The sequence below is a fragment of the Maniola jurtina genome, chromosome 18, assembly GCF_905333055.1.
Source record: "Maniola jurtina chromosome 18, ilManJurt1.1, whole genome shotgun sequence".
NCBI lineage: Eukaryota > Metazoa > Arthropoda > Insecta > Lepidoptera > Nymphalidae > Maniola > Maniola jurtina.
The window spans coordinates 8711711-8731985 of record NC_060046.1 but is presented as its reverse complement, the minus strand read 5'-3'; the positions used below and the strand labels follow the sequence as shown (position 1 = coordinate 8731985).

At 36.7% G+C, this 20275-nt stretch overlaps 2 protein-coding genes across 10 annotated transcripts in view; one reads left to right on the top strand and one right to left on the bottom strand.

The window, feature by feature from the left end:
* The window catches only part of LOC123874420 (polyubiquitin-C), a 29571-nt gene extending 14111 nt beyond the window's left edge, over positions 1-15460 (top strand). The window contains exon 3 of the transcript XR_006797912.1: positions 14965-15460. The gene's annotated coding sequence lies outside the window, so the exon portion shown is untranslated. The remainder of the gene's footprint in view (positions 1-14964) is intronic.
* LOC123874423 (endophilin-A) overlaps positions 5294-20275 on the bottom strand; it is a 46346-nt gene continuing 31364 nt past the window's right edge. For 2 of the 9 annotated variants that reach the window (XM_045919742.1, XM_045919743.1), the window contains exons 5-12: positions 19635-19768; positions 18849-18915; positions 18712-18765; positions 16009-16109; positions 15397-15500; positions 14615-14916; positions 7192-7316; positions 5294-6633 (exon numbers count right to left, since the gene is read on the bottom strand). In XM_045919742.1, coding sequence (XP_045775698.1) covers positions 6508-6633; positions 7192-7316; positions 14615-14916; positions 15397-15500; positions 16009-16109; positions 18712-18765; positions 18849-18915; positions 19635-19768 — 1013 coding nt within the window. In that variant the 3' untranslated portion in view covers positions 5294-6507. Of the gene's footprint in view, positions 6634-7191; positions 7317-10321; positions 10415-14614; positions 14917-15396; positions 15501-16008; positions 16110-18711; positions 18766-18848; positions 18916-19634; positions 19769-20275 lie in introns of all 9 variants that reach the window. The other 7 variants (XM_045919747.1, XM_045919748.1, XM_045919749.1 and 4 more) reach the window with 7 other exon arrangements.

The window sequence follows — 20275 nt, the reverse complement described above, 5'->3', positions numbered from 1 at the left end:
GTTATAGTTACCTATATTTTATAGCTAGACAATCATGTATGAGTAACCATAATTTAATAGACATCTTAATTTTCAAGTATTGAATGTCTATGAACTGCAATTGATAAGCCATTTATTTTCAGAAGGACGAAATTCGACTTCCTGGAGCATAGATCGAAAAGTATCTAGGTAATGCTTTATGACCACATTTTGCTATACTTACACCAAACTTTTAGCTGTAGAACACCTAATAAACTAAACTGACAGGATAAAGTAGGCCTTTAGGGATCTCACGCAGTAATAGTCCCAAGTCCAAGACCACTGGCCGCATTAGACGATGTTTTGTGAAACTTCATTCTATCACGCACTTGATTGCTTAGTCCAGATACTCCAACGTCTGGCTAGCGTCTATTGACTTTGGCTACTCGCGTGCTAGATCTCTTAGGGTCGATTCATACTGACACAGAGTTCAAGCGAATCGATTGAAAGCAACGTATAAAAGACATAGCCTATTAAACTACCTCCACAACATACTTAAGTAATGTACTTACTTTCTACCGAGAAAAATAGTAATCGTGCGCATTTTGCACAGTCAATACAATTTGCGGCTCCTTTCGTGGTATTTTCTCGATAGAAAGTGCATTAGGTAGGTCTATTGTGAAGATAGAGACTTTGACTTGGTGTCAATGTGAATCGACTCTCGTGCCTTTATTCTCAAAAGGAGGACGGTTTGAATTTTAAATTCTGTCAATAAAAATGAATTCACGCTACACGAGCACATGCCTGATCCGGGCCCGCAGCCGAGGAGCGTGTTTCCATCTTTACTTAAGTAGGTTGATAATATAATCACGAGAAATTTAAGTAGTAGGTAGTTACAAAAACTTAAATAGCTAGTGCATTTTTTTTTTTTTGAAAATAGGCTGGCGCTACTATATAGGGCTAAACAAACTACTGTGTCGTGGCATGTCATGATGCACAATAAGTCTATCGAAGTCATACATTTTATAAGAACGTATAAGTGTATAGGTAGGTACGTGTCGTGAAACGCTCTGCTTAATCAATGTGACACTAGATTGTGTTGCAAACACCAAAAACACAGTAGTTTGTTTTTCACCTCAAGGCCTGTCAATTTATAATTGAGTCAGTTTTCTGTACATTCTGATTACCTAGTGTTGATGCAGATGACAATCCCCCATACTTATTTAGTGCGTGCCTTGCAAAACACGCAGGGACCTATTATACGAATATGACACTCATATCGTAACACGATGAATTTAATTGCTCAAGACACTTACATATAAGAGACATTTGAAGATAGAACAATTATTAATTTATGAACTTACATACATCTAATATTAGATCTAGGTATTGTCTTTTGTATGTCTGAAATGTTATACATCGGGGTCCGTATATTTACGACTAAAATGGTGATATTAGAAAAAATACTTTCAATATACTGCAACACCGATATAGGATAAAGTGAAATGTGACAATTTAGTTATGTAACACTACAACGTCACCAGTTGGCGCTAATTACAGGTTGCGGAAATATAGATCGCACCATACCTTGTAACTTGCCAAGTTGGAACTAGATGGCGCTGACTATAGGTTGGTAAAAAGTAAATGACGCTCGGAAGATTTCCCAACCCTACCATAAGACCCAGCCACAGCCAATGTTTATCAATCGAAAATCGAAAATCGATTCAATCGAAAAGTGATTCACTAGTATGGATCACTCGACACACGAGGTCACCTTGTAGCCGCGCTTCCGACTTTCGCTTCCACTGCGTGGGACGAATTGTATGGGACACGACTCTCTTAACCCCGTGTAAAAGTCGCGCTTCCGACGTTCGCTTCCACTACGTGGGACGTCCGTAAGGGACACGACTCTCGTCGTCTAGTGGTGCTTCCGACCTTTGCTTCCACTGCGTGGGACCTAGGTTAGGGACTCTACTCTGTAAACCTAGAATAAATCCATTGTGTCTTCACGCAACGTTGCTGTTTGAATTGCTTCGGCTGAATCCCGACCCGTCGACAACGTGGAACTTTTCCCCAGCTTTCTTATAATTCTGGCGCCCAACGTGGGGCCGCTGTTTACAAACTGGCGGACACTTCAGGCAAGTCGAACACCACCCAAGGCCCAAGGTTCTATGTGAGAAGATCGGGACGTACATCAACGTTTCGCTTGAAGACCAAACCATTTATTATCAAAACAGACAGAAGTAACTATGCGTTAGGAGCTGCTTTGATCCAGGGGGAGGGGGAAAATGAACACCCCGGTTCAACCTTTACGAAGGAGGGGATGGCCACGGAAACACAACTAAGAAGCAAACTTATTGATCCAGTTTCCTCGTCGGGACGCCTTCGGAAGCTGAGGGGGAGACTGTAACACTACAACGTCACCAGTTGGCGCTAATTACAGGTTGCGGAAATATAGATCGCACCATACCTTGTAACTTGCCAAGTTGGAACTAGATGGCGCTGACTATAGGTTGGTAAAAAGTAAATGACGCTCGGAAGATTTCCCAACCCTACCATAAGACCCAGCCACAGCCAATGTTTATCAATCGAAAATCGAAAATCGATTCAATCGAAAAGTGATTCACTAGTATGGATCACTCGACACACGAGGTCACCTTGTAGCCGCGCTTCCGACTTTCGCTTCCACTGCGTGGGACGAATTGTATGGGACACGACTCTCTTAACCCCGTGTAAAAGTCGCGCTTCCGACGTTCGCTTCCACTACGTGGGACGTCCGTAAGGGACACGACTCTCGTCGTCTAGTGGTGCTTCCGACCTTTGCTTCCACTGCGTGGGACCTAGGTTAGGGACTCTACTCTGTAAACCTAGAATAAATCCATTGTGTCTTCACGCAACGTTGCTGTTTGAATTGCTTCGGCTGAATCCCGACCCGTCGACAACGTGGAACTTTTCCCCAGCTTTCTTATAGTTATTAATTTTCTTTAATAAGTGCATGCATTTATTATGAAAATACATTAACGACACTATTTAGAGGCCACGTAGTATCTAATCAGATATCATTATATCGATTATTATTTATTGTTTATTTATAAATTAAAAATATGACTAAGAAAATATTATGCTAAACTTAATGAGAAAACTAGTCACTAAAGTAAACGAAATGGGGTTAAACGTGTAAACGTAAAAATGCGAAGACACTGCACCAACTTGACTGCATGACAGCTAAACGTTATCACAATGACTTAATTTTATAACGTGGTAATTATAAATTAACGAGTACAGGAACACTATGTAAGTTTCCAATCTATATATATCCCATTTTCATTTAACTTTTTGTAAGTTCTTATGCGGTAATACTTAAGTATAATAAAAGGTTCCACTAGGGTGCCAATACGTGGTTGGTGGTTGTACGCAATCTCTAAAGTTAACTAAATGGACAAACCTTTTCAGCTGCAGGGGGAATATTTATATCTGTAATTTTAGCTTAGTTCAAAGATTGTATATAATTGATTTAGCGTCAATACCAATTCATCTCTTTTCAAGAAGCGTCAAAAAAATTTGCCTACGGCTGGGGGTATAGCGGTGAGTTATTACGACCCGAATCCCAATGGGTTATATTGATTCATCAATATATAGCGTCTGGTAATCCCGGCTGTGACGATGCCTAATCGTTACATAATATTAAGTAATGTTAGTTAAATAATATGGTGCAACAATAACGCACTATCATGACTAGTTACACTAAGAACGCCTTCAATGCCGCAAAGTGCCGGGCGGAAGCAGCCCTACTTTGTAAATCCATGTAAATAAAAATCAATGAATGATGAATGTCGCGCATTTTTATCTATATGGATTTACAAAGCAGCGCTGCCTTCGTGCGGCACTTTGCGGCTTTGAAGGCACCCTAAAGTGGCACCCAAACTCGTTAATTTACAAATACAATTACAACTTGCCAATAATACATCAAACATCAAAATGCCACAAACATCTGGCAAGATTCAACAACTCTGAGGCCGAGATCTATAGAGTGCACTTTGACTTTGCTCACCCTTAAGACACTGTTAAAGCGAGACAGCGTTATGCCGCTGGCGTAAATCTGTCTCGTTTTAACTGAAACTTAAGTCTAAGTCAAAGTGCGCTCTATGGATTTCAACCTTGCTCCCTCGCTTCCTGTTTCATGTAATAACACACCTTACTTGTATACATTTCTCCATTTAGATAAATAATTACCCGCTGATATAACTATAAAATCTAATCTCATATAATATCTATTTTACATGAAGTCACTAATAAATAATGCTCCGTGCTTTCGTTGGAGGGTAAACAATAGACTTGTAGCAGCTGTTTACACAAAAATTAAATATTTACAGCAAAAATTAAAACATATGTAAAACTTAATATAAAGCGTGCCAATAAAGAAATGAATCTCAAAAGAGGGACGTTCTAAATTGCAAATAATGAAAAAAAAAAAACAAATCATACTCACTCACTCCCATACTAACCTCTACCCAAAATTGAGTAACGCATGCATTTCACTTTACGCAGCTCTTTCATCAATGAGTAGTTTAGCAGATAGGTACCAGAAACCCGCCGCGGCTTCGCACGGGTAACTTGATATGAACTATTCATACATAGTCTCGTGTAATTTTAACTAAATTTCTCAGATTGGCCCGAAAAAAACACGAACTCAGCGCGGTGGACGACTTTACAATATGTAGTGACGGATAAACAAACACGCGCACATACACACGCACACACGCGCACACACAATATTCTACTTTAATAAAAATAAACATAGGTACACACCTTTCTACTCTTTCGCTGTCATCACATGTACAAGACCTCACTTTTGGATTCGTTTCTTTACTGGCATCGATTTCTCTGAACCTTGTGTGTAAATTTACAGGTTAACGTTAACGGTGCGTTAATCTCTGATTTGGATGGGAGAGTTATGAAGAAAATTCCCTCTCCCTTTCCCATCCTACTAAATAACGCACGGAACGTTATCTTTAAAAAATACACATGAGCCTCTAAAGGAGAAAAATGAAACGTTTCCTTCTTTAATACTATACTTACAAGTGGACGATAGAATATAGGTAGGTACATTTGCCTCCTGAAAAATATTGATTCACCATAATATTACTTCCATCACTGTCTAAAATAATTTGCAAGTCAGATGTTTACACACAGTCTTAATAAAAATTTAAATGGAAAAATATAAAAAATAAAAGCAAAATTAAATCCTACTTACGTAAAAAATGCCAATGGCCCGTAGAAACTCTTGTACTAAGTGCTTGATAAAAGCTGAAAGTTTGTGAGGTGGTCCTATTTTATTCTTTGCGGAGTGTGGCAAATTAGATCAGCCAGTAAAAGCGCGAACAGCTGTAAGGTCTAGTTTGCCGCAGTCAGGCAACGCAGAAGAACCTCCAAACCAACTTTCAGATATTATCAAACAGTTAAAAAAAATTACGAGCTCTGGGGCCTAAAAAGGAAACCCTCCTCACGAAACCAACTATCGATTGGTCAGCTAATTTACTAAAATATTTCTTTATTATTGACTCTCAGGAATGATTGTTTAAAATTGGTCACAAAAAGTACTTAAACGAAATGGAAGACCCACTATAACTCATAAAACAAATGTAAAATGGCGTTTTAATGATAATTTTAATTTATTTTATCTGGTACATGTAAAGGGGTAAAATATTTCATAACTACAACATTGAGCTTTTGACACCGTTACAGATTCGAATAAGTCGTCTATATAATACTGCGACATGATGTAACAATATTTAGATAAAGCAACACCGCATTTCGTCTGATCATTTGCTAAGCAAATATTCAATTCATTTCAATAGCTCCCACATTTTGCATCGTAGATCATAAATGGATAGACTGATCTCGAAGTTTTATCGTCAAAAGTTTTTGATGAAACTACTTTTAAGGTCTCCTAGTACAATATATTATGTCCAGTAAACCATGGCGTGCAGTCTGAAATCATTATCGTACCATAGGGATTTTATACAAACAAATTCCATCGAAATCAGTCCCTCTATGAGAGCTATGATGCCACAAATAAATGAACATGTCATAATCCATATAAATTAGAAAAATTGCTATCTGCGAATATTTGTAGAGAGCATTATACCTACCTAATAATTTTCTATACGTAGTTTTTGGATGCTTCCTAATATAAATTACTCTTTGGCATTATGATTTAGCATCGACAGATGCCATAGGCCTTCATTCCAAAACTGTTTTTTTTTTATATGATAGGTCGATCTAAATAATTTAGATTGCCAGCCAAAACTATGTTTTATGGTGTCCTTGAAATAATTCTGTTTCATTTTAATAACTATAAGAAGTGTTCTTAAATGAAAAGGAAAATACGCACGTATTAATAATTACGTTCTGTATTACTTAGACTTTTGCCTCATTCTCCGAAATAAACAACTAGTCTATGATTAGATAAATGATCATAGAACAGTAAACGCTACAGAGCCGACAGGGTTTGAAGTACGAAGTACGGTGTTGCATAGAAGGGAGTGTTTACATGTTGGGGAGCGGTACGGTAACCTGCACGTAGCTGATGGGGAAATAGCCTGTCTTGCCGTTGACGGAGCCCTCGAACCAGTTGTCATCTACTTTGTTGATGAGCGTGATCACGTCGTTTTCCTGAATGAAATAAAACAATAAAATAATACACAATTTAAAAGGACAAAGGTATAAGACGATAAAAGTCCTAATTCTTGTTTTACTAAGGAAAGTTATACTTAGTGATACTTGGTAAATGAAGTAAAAACTGTAATTTACAACCTCGCAATACGCAATAGTGTGATAACTGTAAAGTGCAATAAGTAAATACACTAGTGCGTAATAACTGAATGTCTGGCAAAGGTTATATAAGAAAACCGTCTTCGCAACGGTTATATAAATACATAATGAAACAGATAGGTAATAACATTACTTTGAAACACAAGCAACAATAGCTTATTTTGTTGTATGTGTGCGTAATGTTTTAGCGAGTCTATGTGGTGTTTTATGGTGGTGGTAAGTATTGCTCTCTTTTCCTGCATGTATGGTAGCTGGAAGGCAGGCTATGCATAAAACCTGTGTTGCACGTTGTATACCCAACTAATTTATCTGGATTAGCGAATTATAGCAAAATAAGCTCGTTGCTCCATGTGTATCATGGACTTCTCCGAAGTAACTAGTTGTTCTATCCAATATTACCTTGAAGCCTAGTTCGCCTTGATTCTCTGGTTCAAAGTCGTATAGTGCAGTGCAGCACGGGCCTTTCGCAGCGGGAGCCATCGGCGTTCGCGCGGGCGACTTAACTGGAGACGGCAGCGGCGATGCTGTACCAAGACATTGGTTGATAAAATTAGTAACACACGCTTCGCGCCGCGCTTATCAAACCACATAATATGTGCATTTATCAGGTAGAAATATACCTCATAGTACTCTTGCCTGGAGCAGTCATATACAAGGATCAATCTGGTCAACTGCTAGAGCAATCAACAATTCAAAACGCAAATAGTCTCGTGTATAAAAATAATACGAAGATTGTAGTTAGCTCTGCAGTTGCAGCACGGATTCAAGATATCCGTGTTGCTACTGTTCGCGACAGGTCAACATGGCGATCGGGGTGTGAGGCGGGAGAACGTCCCGCACACCCGCACAACGGCCGCGCTATCCCGCACCGGGCTAGCGCGGGGTCTGTGCGGTTGTGCGGGACGTCTCCACCCCGATTGCCATGTCGACCAATCACGAACAATACATAGCATGCATCCGTGTATGACCACACTTAAGTTGAAATCTATAGAGCACACTTTGGATTTGCTTAGACTTAAGTTTCAGTTAAAACGAGACAGACTTATGCCAGCGGTATAACGCTGTCTCGTTTTAATAGTGTCTTAAGTCTGAGCAAAGTCAAAGTGCGCTCTATTGATCTCAGCCTCAGACAAGTGAAAGAATAAAAAATATGAAAATCATTAGACTAGATTGATAAAATACACATACTAAAGCGAATTTACATTGGATTAATTATTACCGATTCGACAATGTAGCGCTGAGCCAGTATCGCAATACAGAGTCTAATGACCGATTGACCCAATGTAAACCCGATTTTAGATTAGATAGGCACAACAATATTTTTTTTATACGAAATCAAACGTGCAAACATAATCTGTACGAGTTAGCACGAATATAACAACGTGCAGGTTTAACAGCCTCTGAATCATCCAAAATGTAAAATCATAACAGTTGAATTTTTTTTTAATCGAATCTGCCGTCCTATTTCTAAAATGGTGCTAAACTGCAATAAGTAGTTTTTGAGTTATCGCCAAAAAACAGTGGTTTAGAAAAACTTGTGTTTCTAATAAAGTTTTCTGTGTATGACCAATCAAACTTATAGGTACGTAACATTATTTTTAGAATGATTAATTTTTAAAAATCCCACGATTTTCGGTGATAACTGAAAAACTTATTTTCCAGTTAATCGTTTTCTAGAAATAGGGCAACAGAAACGATGATGGATGAATTAGTACAATTAAAAGCCAATGCCTTTTCTCCTTTTACGATATCAGTGGCTGTTAAATCCAACGCATCAAATTCAAAACACAGTAAAACACTATTACATAAAAATGAAATGAAGCGAACGATCATTATGAAACACAGAGGCTTAGAAATGACGACCAAACGCTTATTCAGTACCTATTACATACTGACAAAAGCCAATGATTTTGTGAGATGAAGATACGAACAAGTAGGTGTTTAATGTTTACATTTGAGTTAAAGCATCAAATAACATTGGTATTATTATATGGCCGTCTATGAATTTCTATTAGGAGCACCCGATGAAGCTTTGAAAACAAAAACATGCTGATTTTGAACGTTTGATTAATCAAAATGTAAACGTATACAAAACATGCATATGAAGTTTAAACACAAGTAGGTAAGTTACCTATCGTATTTAGTTTTTTAATGAAATACTAATATTAAAAATATACTAAGTTTGATTTCTAATAAACAATGTTTGACGTCGTGTGTACCTATAATAAAATTATTATGTTTGTTTAACTAAAATGTACTTAGCTTAGGTGCTATATTCAAAATATAGACAAAATCATTTACAACTATGAAGCATGCTTTCTTTCTCATTCTGATGTGTAAAATGTTTTTATATAATTGTTAAGATAATTAAGTAATTAAAAAAAATAAGCTTCAAATATTTTCTTACATAATATAATCTTCTATAATATCTCTAATGTAATATAATATCTCTTATATGTGTTTATAAGCTACTTTACTGCTAGTTTCGAGTGATGATGTTTCTTCTACGATCGCATTAAGATCATGTGTAAATTGAGGAAGGTATTGAGCAACGAAAAGCCTTGCAAAACACTTTTATAATGTGCAAACATTAAATAACATTGGCCCTATTATAGAGCCCTGTGTGATGAACCAAAATATACTAAAACACTCAAGATAGTTTAAACGCTAGCTAAGTAACTTATCGATAGATTACAGATAGGCTTGTTTTTAATTTCGGCCGTACAAGTACAGAATCCTCCGATTAAAAAACTTAAATCTTCTAAATTAAAGTTCTACGATTCAAACAGTCCAATTTATAGTTCACAAGTAGTGAAAATTTGACCGCAAAACTGCAGAGCCCTACATGGCACAATGCCAGTTCCAGTTTCAGAGTTATTTATTGAAAGAGCATGGTAGGTTGGTTTTACTTATAGGTATGTTTTTATTTTACGTCTTATGGCTTTTTAGCTGGAAGCCCACGTTAAGCTTTTATTTTGTAAACTGCAATATTTGTGAAATAATACAACAGAAATAACACAATATTTGCGAAATAATATAACACTAAAATTAACACAATTAAAAAATTTGATATCTGACTCGGATTTTAAAATAAATAGCGGCCTTTTCACTGCATAGATTTTGTTAGACATTATCAAAACCAAAACTCCCGATTCAGTCAATTTTGTCTGTCTGTCTGTTTATCAAGGCTAATCTTCGAAGCGGCTGTAATAAATTTACATTAACCGGGTGATTTACAAGCAGTAGAGGAGTCTATTTATATTATTTATTTATAATATTCATTATTTGCCTTTTTATATCAAGATTAATTTTAAAATAGGAATATTTTAATTAAACTATTGCTGCCGTGCATAATTTTACCGTGAGAAAATACATCATTTCTATGGTATGAGTAATCAGTATTTGAAAAGTACATTTTTTTTTTCATAAATGCTATGCGGACAATGTTGCGCGCAACTGCTAGTGACTGAAAAAAAAAAGTAAATGTGAATAGCAATACAAATGTGTGTTATCCAAGTGTCAGGGTTACCGTTGTTAGAGCGCTGCGTGTTGTTGCTGGAGGGGAACAGCTCGAGGTTGGAGGGCGGCTTGTGCTCCGGCGAACCCACGCGCGAGCCTCCCTCTCCGCGACGCAAACGGACAAACATCCAAACTCAGTACGTACCACCTTATACCTCACTACTCTATCCTACCACTGCTTCTCGCGCTGCCGTGTGCCGTAAATACTTCCCGAAATATTACCTCTTAACTTCACTCACATAGATATATATCGAAGTTGATATTATAACAAAGTCCAGAGTGAAGTTAGCAGGAGATGCCAACCTACCAAATGATGATGGTACCAACCAATAAGAAGTTTAAAGCCCAAATACAATGTACTCCTGCGATGTAGGAAGTGAAGCCGTGTATTCAAAAGGCAAAATATGTGACGAGGTTCCTAGGTATGGTCCGGCAAGTTGTGCGACATCATATATTGCACGACTTGTCGCTTGACGACGTTGATGAAACCGGCTGATGATATAGATGTTTTTGCGTGACAACGTCTTTTGGGGATGGGGCTGTGCAGGTTTATAGGTCACCGTGGCACGTTAACTGTCTCTAATCTGTTGTGATCGCCGCCATCTTATATTTCCTCGCCAATACTTGGGCGAGTTTCTCGAGTGGAATTAGAGTAGCCTCCTTAGGTCGACATGATATCGATATCGAGCGAAATTTTAGTCTGGAGACCTGTATGATGATATCTCCAAGGCAATAGTCACTTTATGAATACACGACTTGAGTATTAACATACAGTATTATTATCGGCACTGCAGCATCGAGCAGCGCGAGACCAGTGGCATGACAAAAAATTTCACACTCCCGTTGCCTTATTTAAGCTACTTTAAGTTACCGAAATATACAGTAGTACAAATTATCCCCGTTCAAATTTTTCCTCCACGAACTTAAACTTGTCGCTCATGCTACTTGACATCAATTTGAAAGTAGGCGATTCCGAAACATCCCTCGAGTAAATTAACATTTCATCAATTTCCATCTTCACTTCACTTTAAATTTTGGCATTTATAGTTGAATACTGCACCAAGGAGGTAATGATCAAGCAATTTTTAAGCTCACGTCATACCTACACAGCACACACCGTGGTACTGCTGCTGTTATTCGACTTTTCAGTAAATAGATAAGTACGATTTTTTTTTGTGTTACGAAGGTGTGGAATGCGGAATGCCATTCCGGCATCCGTGTTTCCCGCCACGTATAGATAGATACATTCAACTTTCAAGGTAAGGGTGAATAGGCATCTTCTAGCCAAGCGCGCTCCACCCTAAACATTATGATTGCTTTTTATTAGGCATGATTGTCGTCAAGCGCAAGCCAATCTCACAATAATAAAAAAGATACAGAAAATACATTGTACTCGGCGCGTACTGTCATACATATTATGATCTGCTGTATTGACAAAATGATAAAAATTCCACTAAAGTTGTTATTAGTCATTAATTAGCGTTTCAATCCAGTACATATATCGATTAATTTTTGTAATTCTGTATAAACTATACTGTCCAGATGCCAGATGGTAATAAATGTATAGCTGATAACGTCAACTCACATACGCAACGTTCATATTAGGCAATTTACTCACAGGGGCGGTAGAGTAGACTTGTGCGTGAATAGAAAGTGCATCTTCCATTCATATAGACAAGCCTTTACAACTACCTACACAATTTATAATAGGTGAGACAACACCAAACTGTAGGCTTAGTATAAGATTTTACATCTCACCAACGTTGATAGAATTCCAACGTCTAACACTTCAGCATTAAAGCAAAATAGACCTAAACTCCCTTGTTTTAATGCTCAAGTTACAGCCAACGCTCCTAGAGAAACCCTTGCTAAATTAAAATCAGTGGTACTGAATTTTTGACTTTAAGTCAAGAGCTTTAGGTACGTTTTTGGTCTAACGTTATTGTGTTGTGTTTCGAAGGGATTCTATTAACGATGGTGAGGTGTACACAACATCTCATAATAAGAACACTCGTTCAGAGAGAAACGATAGATACAGTTATATAGAGAACATCTACCCTATCCAAAAACATCAACAATAGATTTAATAAAGAACACATTTAGAAAAATATATGCAAAGATGTTCCAAAAAATTACGGGTTTCTGGTTTGACTATGGGACCTTAATAAACCACATGTAGTGGTTTTTGTATGTATTAATTATCTTTGCATATACTTTGTTAAAACCTTAGGCTATAAGAAGAATAAGGATCGGATATAAGGATGGGATTGGATGCAACACTCCCGTCCAATCTGAAAAGTAAAGTTTGTTACTGTACAAAGTTAACCACGCCCCATTTTTGTACAGACCATATTATTTGCAGGTTAAAAGACCTTCATAGATTCATTCATTTATGCGCAGGAGACATTGTAGCAAATTCTGTTGCACATAATCTCTAAACTAAGCTACCATTTCTGGTGATCCGATTTTTGTAAAATTTTTAGTGTGGATGAATACACCAATGTAGTAAAGCCCCGTTTACAGTACTTTAATTGAAATAAAGTAATTTTTTCGTTAAATTTACTCATATAGTATAGGACAACGACAGTAATGAGAAGTCCTAAGTTCTTTGATAGGCAACGATAAATTAACGTAATATACGCACCAATCTTTTAAATAAATTAAGGAACAGGTCTGAAATATGGTTATTCTTGTCACAATGCTTCCAGTAGAAAATGACAGATCTTAAAGTAGATCTGTCAAATCAATTTCGTTCATAGATCGTCCAAATCATAACAAACATAACAAACGTAAGTGCTAGTGCTAAAACACTCATCTACGGTTGTTATGGCTTGAACAGACAGCAGTAACGTCGTACAACTGAATTAACACCAATATTATACGCTCCATGCGTATAAATGTTGAATCTACTCGTATCTTGTAACTATTTATGACTTTATGGTCTCATAGTACTACACAATGTTATAACACCTTTCCATAGCATTAGGTAATTCTGCTCGACACATAGAAAGTTGTAAATCGCTCATTTATCAACAAAATAATCTAAAAGTAGGTTAACAAAGATAATACATCGTTATTTACAATAACATAAATATTTTATAACCGTAATTAACTACTTAAATTAGTTCTTTTGTTTAAAAGTAATCAGTCACTGATAAAAAAGCCAGAAATAAACAGCAAGAATTCAAAGAAATCAGAAATTAAATGTGATTGCAGTTGACGGCGCATTTTGTATTTTTATATTCTTATTTATGTAAGTATGTAAAAAATTATAAACTTCGAAGAATATAAGCTATTTACAGAAGTAAAATTTTACCTAATACCTATATCAATATCTATTGAAAGATATTGATTGAGATTGTATGATAAAATTTAAGTATGTATTCGTTTTAAATGTATGTTGTTTGTGGCGTGTGAATGACTAATTGGAAGAAAACTTATCCCACTTTTTAATATTCAAATGGCTGAACTTTATGTTGAATATCTAAAAATATCTAAGAGGGTTAATAACGTCCAATTGTAAGAATACTTTATGAAATTTTACGAATTGTGTAAATAAATATAACTATTTTAATTAATATTTCATATAAACATGGATATAATAATAATATTACATACTCAGATATTTATATTCATGTATATTAGTGACCCGTTACCAAAGGTGCCGTAAGCCCGCGGTGCTTCGTGCAATGCGTGTGGTTTGTGAACATGTATGTACGGAAATTAAAATAAATATAACAATTTTTTGGCTATGGACTACTTGATTCCCATACTCTAACCGTATGTGGAATTTTATCCAACCTCGTCAAAATTTACACTGTAAGAATAATTTTTTTTTTAACTTAGAGCAAAATGCATGAAATGATTAAATGATAAACTAACCAAACAAGCTGCTTTATTTACTTTTTAAAGCTAACAACGTGGTTTTTGTCATTGTTTGCAGTTTGCACAGAAACACACTATCAGTTCAACACGTATGAAAATCAAAATACTTTACGATATTTTAAGAATAAATTATTTTGTAATTCCCGTCACCAACAAATTAAATATATAACATATTATACCCCAAACCGAAAGCCCAAAACGTCTCCACCATTTAGAAAGCCTATCCATTGGAGCGGAGAAGAGCAGAGAAAGGCCGTGCGTGCTTCGACCAATCGGATTAGAGAGAGAATAATCTGATTGGTCAGAAGCAAGTCTCCACTCCATTCCGCTTCAATCGATAGGCAGTCCAATAAACCTTCAAGTAATCCAAAGCCATAAACCCAAAAAAAAAATAACCAGCAAAATAAATAAAAATCACCTGTCCAAGGGTCTCTTCCGTTCGTTAACCGAGGAGCGGGGTGTGGTTTGAAGCCAGGGGCTGGTCGCAAGGCTTCGCGAGGAGCGGGTTGGTGTCGCGGGGACTCCCACGCTCGAAGGGGGTCAGTGGTGGGCAGGTCGCCCAGGGAGGAGGTAGGGGGGAGGCGAGCCCGGGAGGAGGGCAGGTTTTGCGAGGAGCCGTAGCGCCTACCATGGTTGAGATCGTGGATTCCTTCGATGTGCAAGTCGGCCAGGGTCTTCGGGACGAACTCCAACTTGGGGCGGTTAACGGCTTCCTCTTTCCTAGTATATGAAGGAATAATTAATCAGACTTAAAAAACATCCAATGTGTTTAAATATGTAATAGTAGATTCAAAATCTACTGTTTACTGAATAAATTAATGTTATCTGTTGAGGATACCCCCCTCAATCTTTGAAGATCTTCACTTAGGTATAATAGGTCTAACTTGACGCTTTGCAAAATTTATTTTGGACAGAACTTAATACTTAATGTCAAAGATATATTATATCAAACTAACTGCGTCAGTTACTTTTTCAACTCTAAAAAGTATTTTTAACATTTTGATTTGAAACCAGTTATATGCTTTTTAAGTGCAAAAATGATGTATGACAACACTTTAACTCGTATCGAAGATTGCCATATTTTGATGAATCGGCACACAAATGACGGGATTCTGTATAAACGATCACCGTTTGTGATGAAAAGAGGACATATGATGGGACCTAAGATATGTATTCTTTGATGTAATGGAAAAGACATACTTCTCCAAGAGCGTCGAGACGAGTCCTTTCAGTATCTCGGTGCACTGTTGGTGGTACTCCAGTAGCCCTTCCGCGAAAAAGCTCAGCTGCGCCACTTGCTCTACCTAGCGTACCACAATGTTCACTTTTTATATCTGTACGTAATACAAGATGAAATATCCATAATAATCTATACATTCATTAATCTTCTTTACTATCAGCTTGTGACTGTGAAGTATTGTAAAAGTCTGGACCCCTACAAAGTCGAAATTCTACGGAATCCTACGAAGCGATTCGATTCCTCGTTTGTAATATGCACTGCTAGAATATGAAATGCCCTTCCGGCATCCATTTTCTCGCCTGTAACAATTTTGGAATCTTCAAAAGAAGAGTGCATCGACACAGTAAGTGCATGCCGATAGTATATTAAAAAATACTAAAGCGAAAGTGTGTCTGTCTATTATATTTTCACGGCCCATTCGGTTAATCGATTTTGACGAAAGATGGCAGGGATAGGAAAATCCGGAATAGATTTATCTCGGAAAATCAAAGAGTTCCTACGGGATTTTCAAAAAACTAAATCACGCGATGAAGTCGCGGGCAACATCCTTAGTAAGATAACGTCATACTTACATCATTGTCCAATAGATTGAACATGCCGATCTGAGCCAACGTCAAAGACTCGGCGAATTTCTCCTCCGCCTGCCGAATCTCGTCGTCTGGAATGTGAGCACCTGATGTACGCACACCGAGATACACCAAAGCAAGTACAGAAGCGAAGCAAAATAAAAAACAAACAAATGTAAAAATAATATTTCACATAAAACCCAACAAAATTTAAATAAATAAAAAATTAATTAACAAAAAATAAAATAAAATGTAATATACAGACCAAATGGCGAAAATAAAGTGGGGTCAAAAGCGATGGCAAGCGTCGCAGGAACGTTGCGAAGTGAAGTGACGGAACATCATGAAAGAAACATGGATATAATAAACAATTAATGACACAAATAATGTGTAAGTTAGAGCTTAAAATAAATACACAAATCTAGCACTATTCTATGGTTGGAAATTGTTTAGCTTACAGGAAACTATACATCAACTTAAGGATGCCTGCGCACTTGAGCGGAGTGGAAATTAGCAGACCAAGCAGATAACCCACAGAGGATGGATCTGAAAAGCAGGACTCCGCGCGGTTGTGCACAGACATCCTAAGCAAAAACTTAGGATGAGATCTATAGAGCACACTTTGACCTTGCTCAGACATAAGTCAGAGTTAAAACGAGACAGATTAATGTAGAGATGTAAATCTATCTCGTTTGAATTCTGTCTTAAGGCCGCTCGAGTGCGTGCTATAAAATCTCACCCTTAGGCTGAAATCTATAGAACGTACTTTGACTTTGTTGAGACTTAGGTTACAGTTAAAATAAGTCAGATTTATGTCAGCGCTATAACGCTGACCAATATTTGAAGTCTGAGCAAAGTCAAAGTGCCCGCTATGGAATCCCACCTCAGACCCGTCAGTTTTATTTGGTTAAAGAGGCAGGCGGCTTTATATTCCTTTTCGAATATTTGAATGCCGCCGGCTTTGGAACGATATAAAGCCGGCGGGCTAGAGGCTTGGGTATGTAAACCCCTTTTTAAGTGTAAAGCTGATCGCAAATTACGAGATTGACCTTTGGCGCGTACAAACGAAGCGAAGGCAAAATATGGGGTGGCCAATGGACATCGAAACCCTCACTCGCTTTTACTGTTACGGAATCATCGACGAGACGAGCGAATCTTGTTCTTAATGTACTTGTTAAAAATATATTTTTCGCTATATACTTTGCTAAATTATAATGATGAGCGATAATGATTATTGATTTCTGAGATGATTACATATTGATTTCTAGGACATTAAAATATTGATCAAAAATTTATCTCGTCACTTGTTTTTGAGACCAAAGTCGTATCTCTTTCCTTAAGCTGTTGTCGGTGTAAACTTTATCATACAAATATGCAAAAAAACGCTCATAATTAGGTACAAATTAGGTCGCAAATTTTATTAGATATCAAAAAATCTACTTTTTAAAATCTCGTCTGTAGCCCGAGGAGATTCGCTCCTAGGAGTCCACTACCGAATTACTAGCCTTTGCCTATTCTGCAACAGCGAAAGCGAGCGAGCGGTCTCCATCGGCCACGCTATGCCCAGAATTCACCTTCGCTTGCTTTAGTTAATTGGTCTATACATGGCCTTTGATCACCAAAGAAATACGGCTATCATATAACCAGGCATTTCCGGTACTGAAAAATGCACGCGTGCGGCCTCGTTGCAATGTGCGATCAGCATAACCGAAATGCAAAATAATATGTTATACTGGCACATGCTATTCAGGAGGCAATATCGAAAGGCCTATCGGCCAAATACACAACAGTCTCTTAGCACTTAAGTCCTTTAATAAGTGTCCGTTTTCTGACATATCCACATATCCAATATAAAAAAGTCGGCTTTTGGAACGCTCTTAAGCCATAAAATTCATTTCAATATTGTGTTATAAGGTCTAAATATTCGTAATGAATTTATTTTTAATTTAATACACATACTAAAAATACTACATTATTAACAGGAATTCTTAACACCCTTAAGCCTTGTCGACGTGTATGGGCATTGTATTGCATTCGCAACTATTTGTAAAAAATACCAAATCAATTTTGATAGAATTGGCATTAAGAATAAGTTAAATAAATCAATAAAATCAATAAAACTGGATCAGTGACCATTCTTATTGATTATTTAATATAATATGTATTCTAAATAGAACTTTTTTTACGGAAAAGATTGATAATAAATAATTTATGCCTAAGTAAAGATATGTAATCCTCGTACAAAAAGCAGAAAACTGTACAAGTGTTTTATTAGCTTTCAAGCGGTAACTTCAACCTACTGGTAATAATTAAAGCGCAAACACATTACTGTGGTGTAATGTGTTGACAGTAGATGTTCGGAATCATAAATTTCAAATGAAGACGTACAAAAGCATACTATCCTGTCATTGCGCGCCAACTGACACTCGAAACACGCTTTGATTGGTCGACTTTTTATATTTTCTTTTTCATTTATTCATTTCCTATTTAAATCAATTGCAAGAAAATTCAATACACATTACGTCAAATTGAATTACAGTTTGTTGACGGGATCAAGTTTTACAAATTGATTTACATACATCCCTATAATACAAAATACTATTATTTAGATCGTAACACCAAATTGCGTTGCAACCCATTACAACACAGCAATATGTCGGCAGCTTTAATATTTTCTTATTTAGTTTAATAAACACACTCGCCACATACCCTGCTTCGGTATCGAGCCATGACTTGGACTCGAATAGGGGCTCTTTAGGATTCCTTAATATTTACAAAAATAAAACCAACTTAATAACGGAACTTAACACAAGAATAAATGAATGCGTTAACAAAGTGATAATTACCTTTTGCCTGTCTTCGTCGCTTGCAGTCAAAGTCAAGCCTGCGACCCTGCAATTTCTTCCGGTGATGCTGTAACAAATACACGCAAAAATATAATAATTACACAATAGTTAATATGCGCTAAAATACGTCAGAAAAGAAACATTTAATAAAGTGAAATAGTTGAAGATGAAAATAAATCTCTAAAAGGCTATCTAAGATATTATCTTTACCTTATTTACTTTATGAAGATATGAATCCGTTCTTTCAGTGTGGAGTTTTAAGTGTAGTCGTAAGGTTTTGAGTTTTTGAACTTAATCGTTTTTACACAGATTACCGAATTACGCCTTTTTTTGAACGAATACCGAATATAAAGGCTATATTAATTATTATGAACAGATGAATGTCTCCGTAGAAAAGACCTAAAGGCAGGGAGGCAAAAAAATCATTGGAGGGAATGTTACTTAGAACAATATCTGAGGAAAAGAAAATACACAAAAAACTGGAAAAAGCAGACGTAGGACCATGATAAATGCAAGAAGACTGTTGTGGAGGCCAGTACCAACCTCGTCCAACCAAAGGAGCAAAGGACCAAAAGAGGGTCGTAGCGCCGCAGGATGATGGTGACACCAATAATAATTAGTCAAACGACGAAGTATTTCAACCTGTTCACGAACAATGAAAGCTAGGAAATAGACAGTGCACCCGCACACACACTTATGCATTATAATATTTCCTGTGTGTGTGGCTAGTTTCCCTTGAGATCGGCTGCTTTGGAAAGATCTTGAGAATTTCATAATAATCCTTACCATAACTTCTTTGAGGTCTTTGGTCTGCAGATGATGCAGAGGCTCGAGGAAGCTCTGCTTGATGTTGTCATCGAGGGAGTACTTTACGTCAGCCATTTGTTTCAGCGCCTCTCCCATTTCGATCAGGCATTGTGCTAAAAAAATAGGAAAAACACCTGAGATGCAATTCTTTAATAACTATTGAAGACATAGTTTTCCATTCTAGACTTGTTACAGGAGGCACTAACAATCAGTTTTTTCAAGAGAATTAAGGCTCCTAAGCCCTACAGTTTCATAAGAAAGATAAATAATGACGTTAAGGACATTAATGCATCAAAACATAAAATTGATCAATATAATTATTGCAGTTACGAGGTGTCACATTTAGAGCGACGAATTAAGCACACGACTGAATAGTGCTAGTGTTTAGATATTACATACTTTTATATTAATTTGATATTAATATTACAAACTTTAAAATGTTATCATCATAATACCCCAAAAATTTTTGTCATCTGAATTTGTATAGAACTAATTATGGACATGTAATTACTGTCTGAAATAATTTTTTTTTAGAGGCAATATTTAAATATTGAGTGATTATATTTAAAGACATTATTTTTACTAACAAAATGAAAAAAACTTGTTTTATAAGTTTAGTA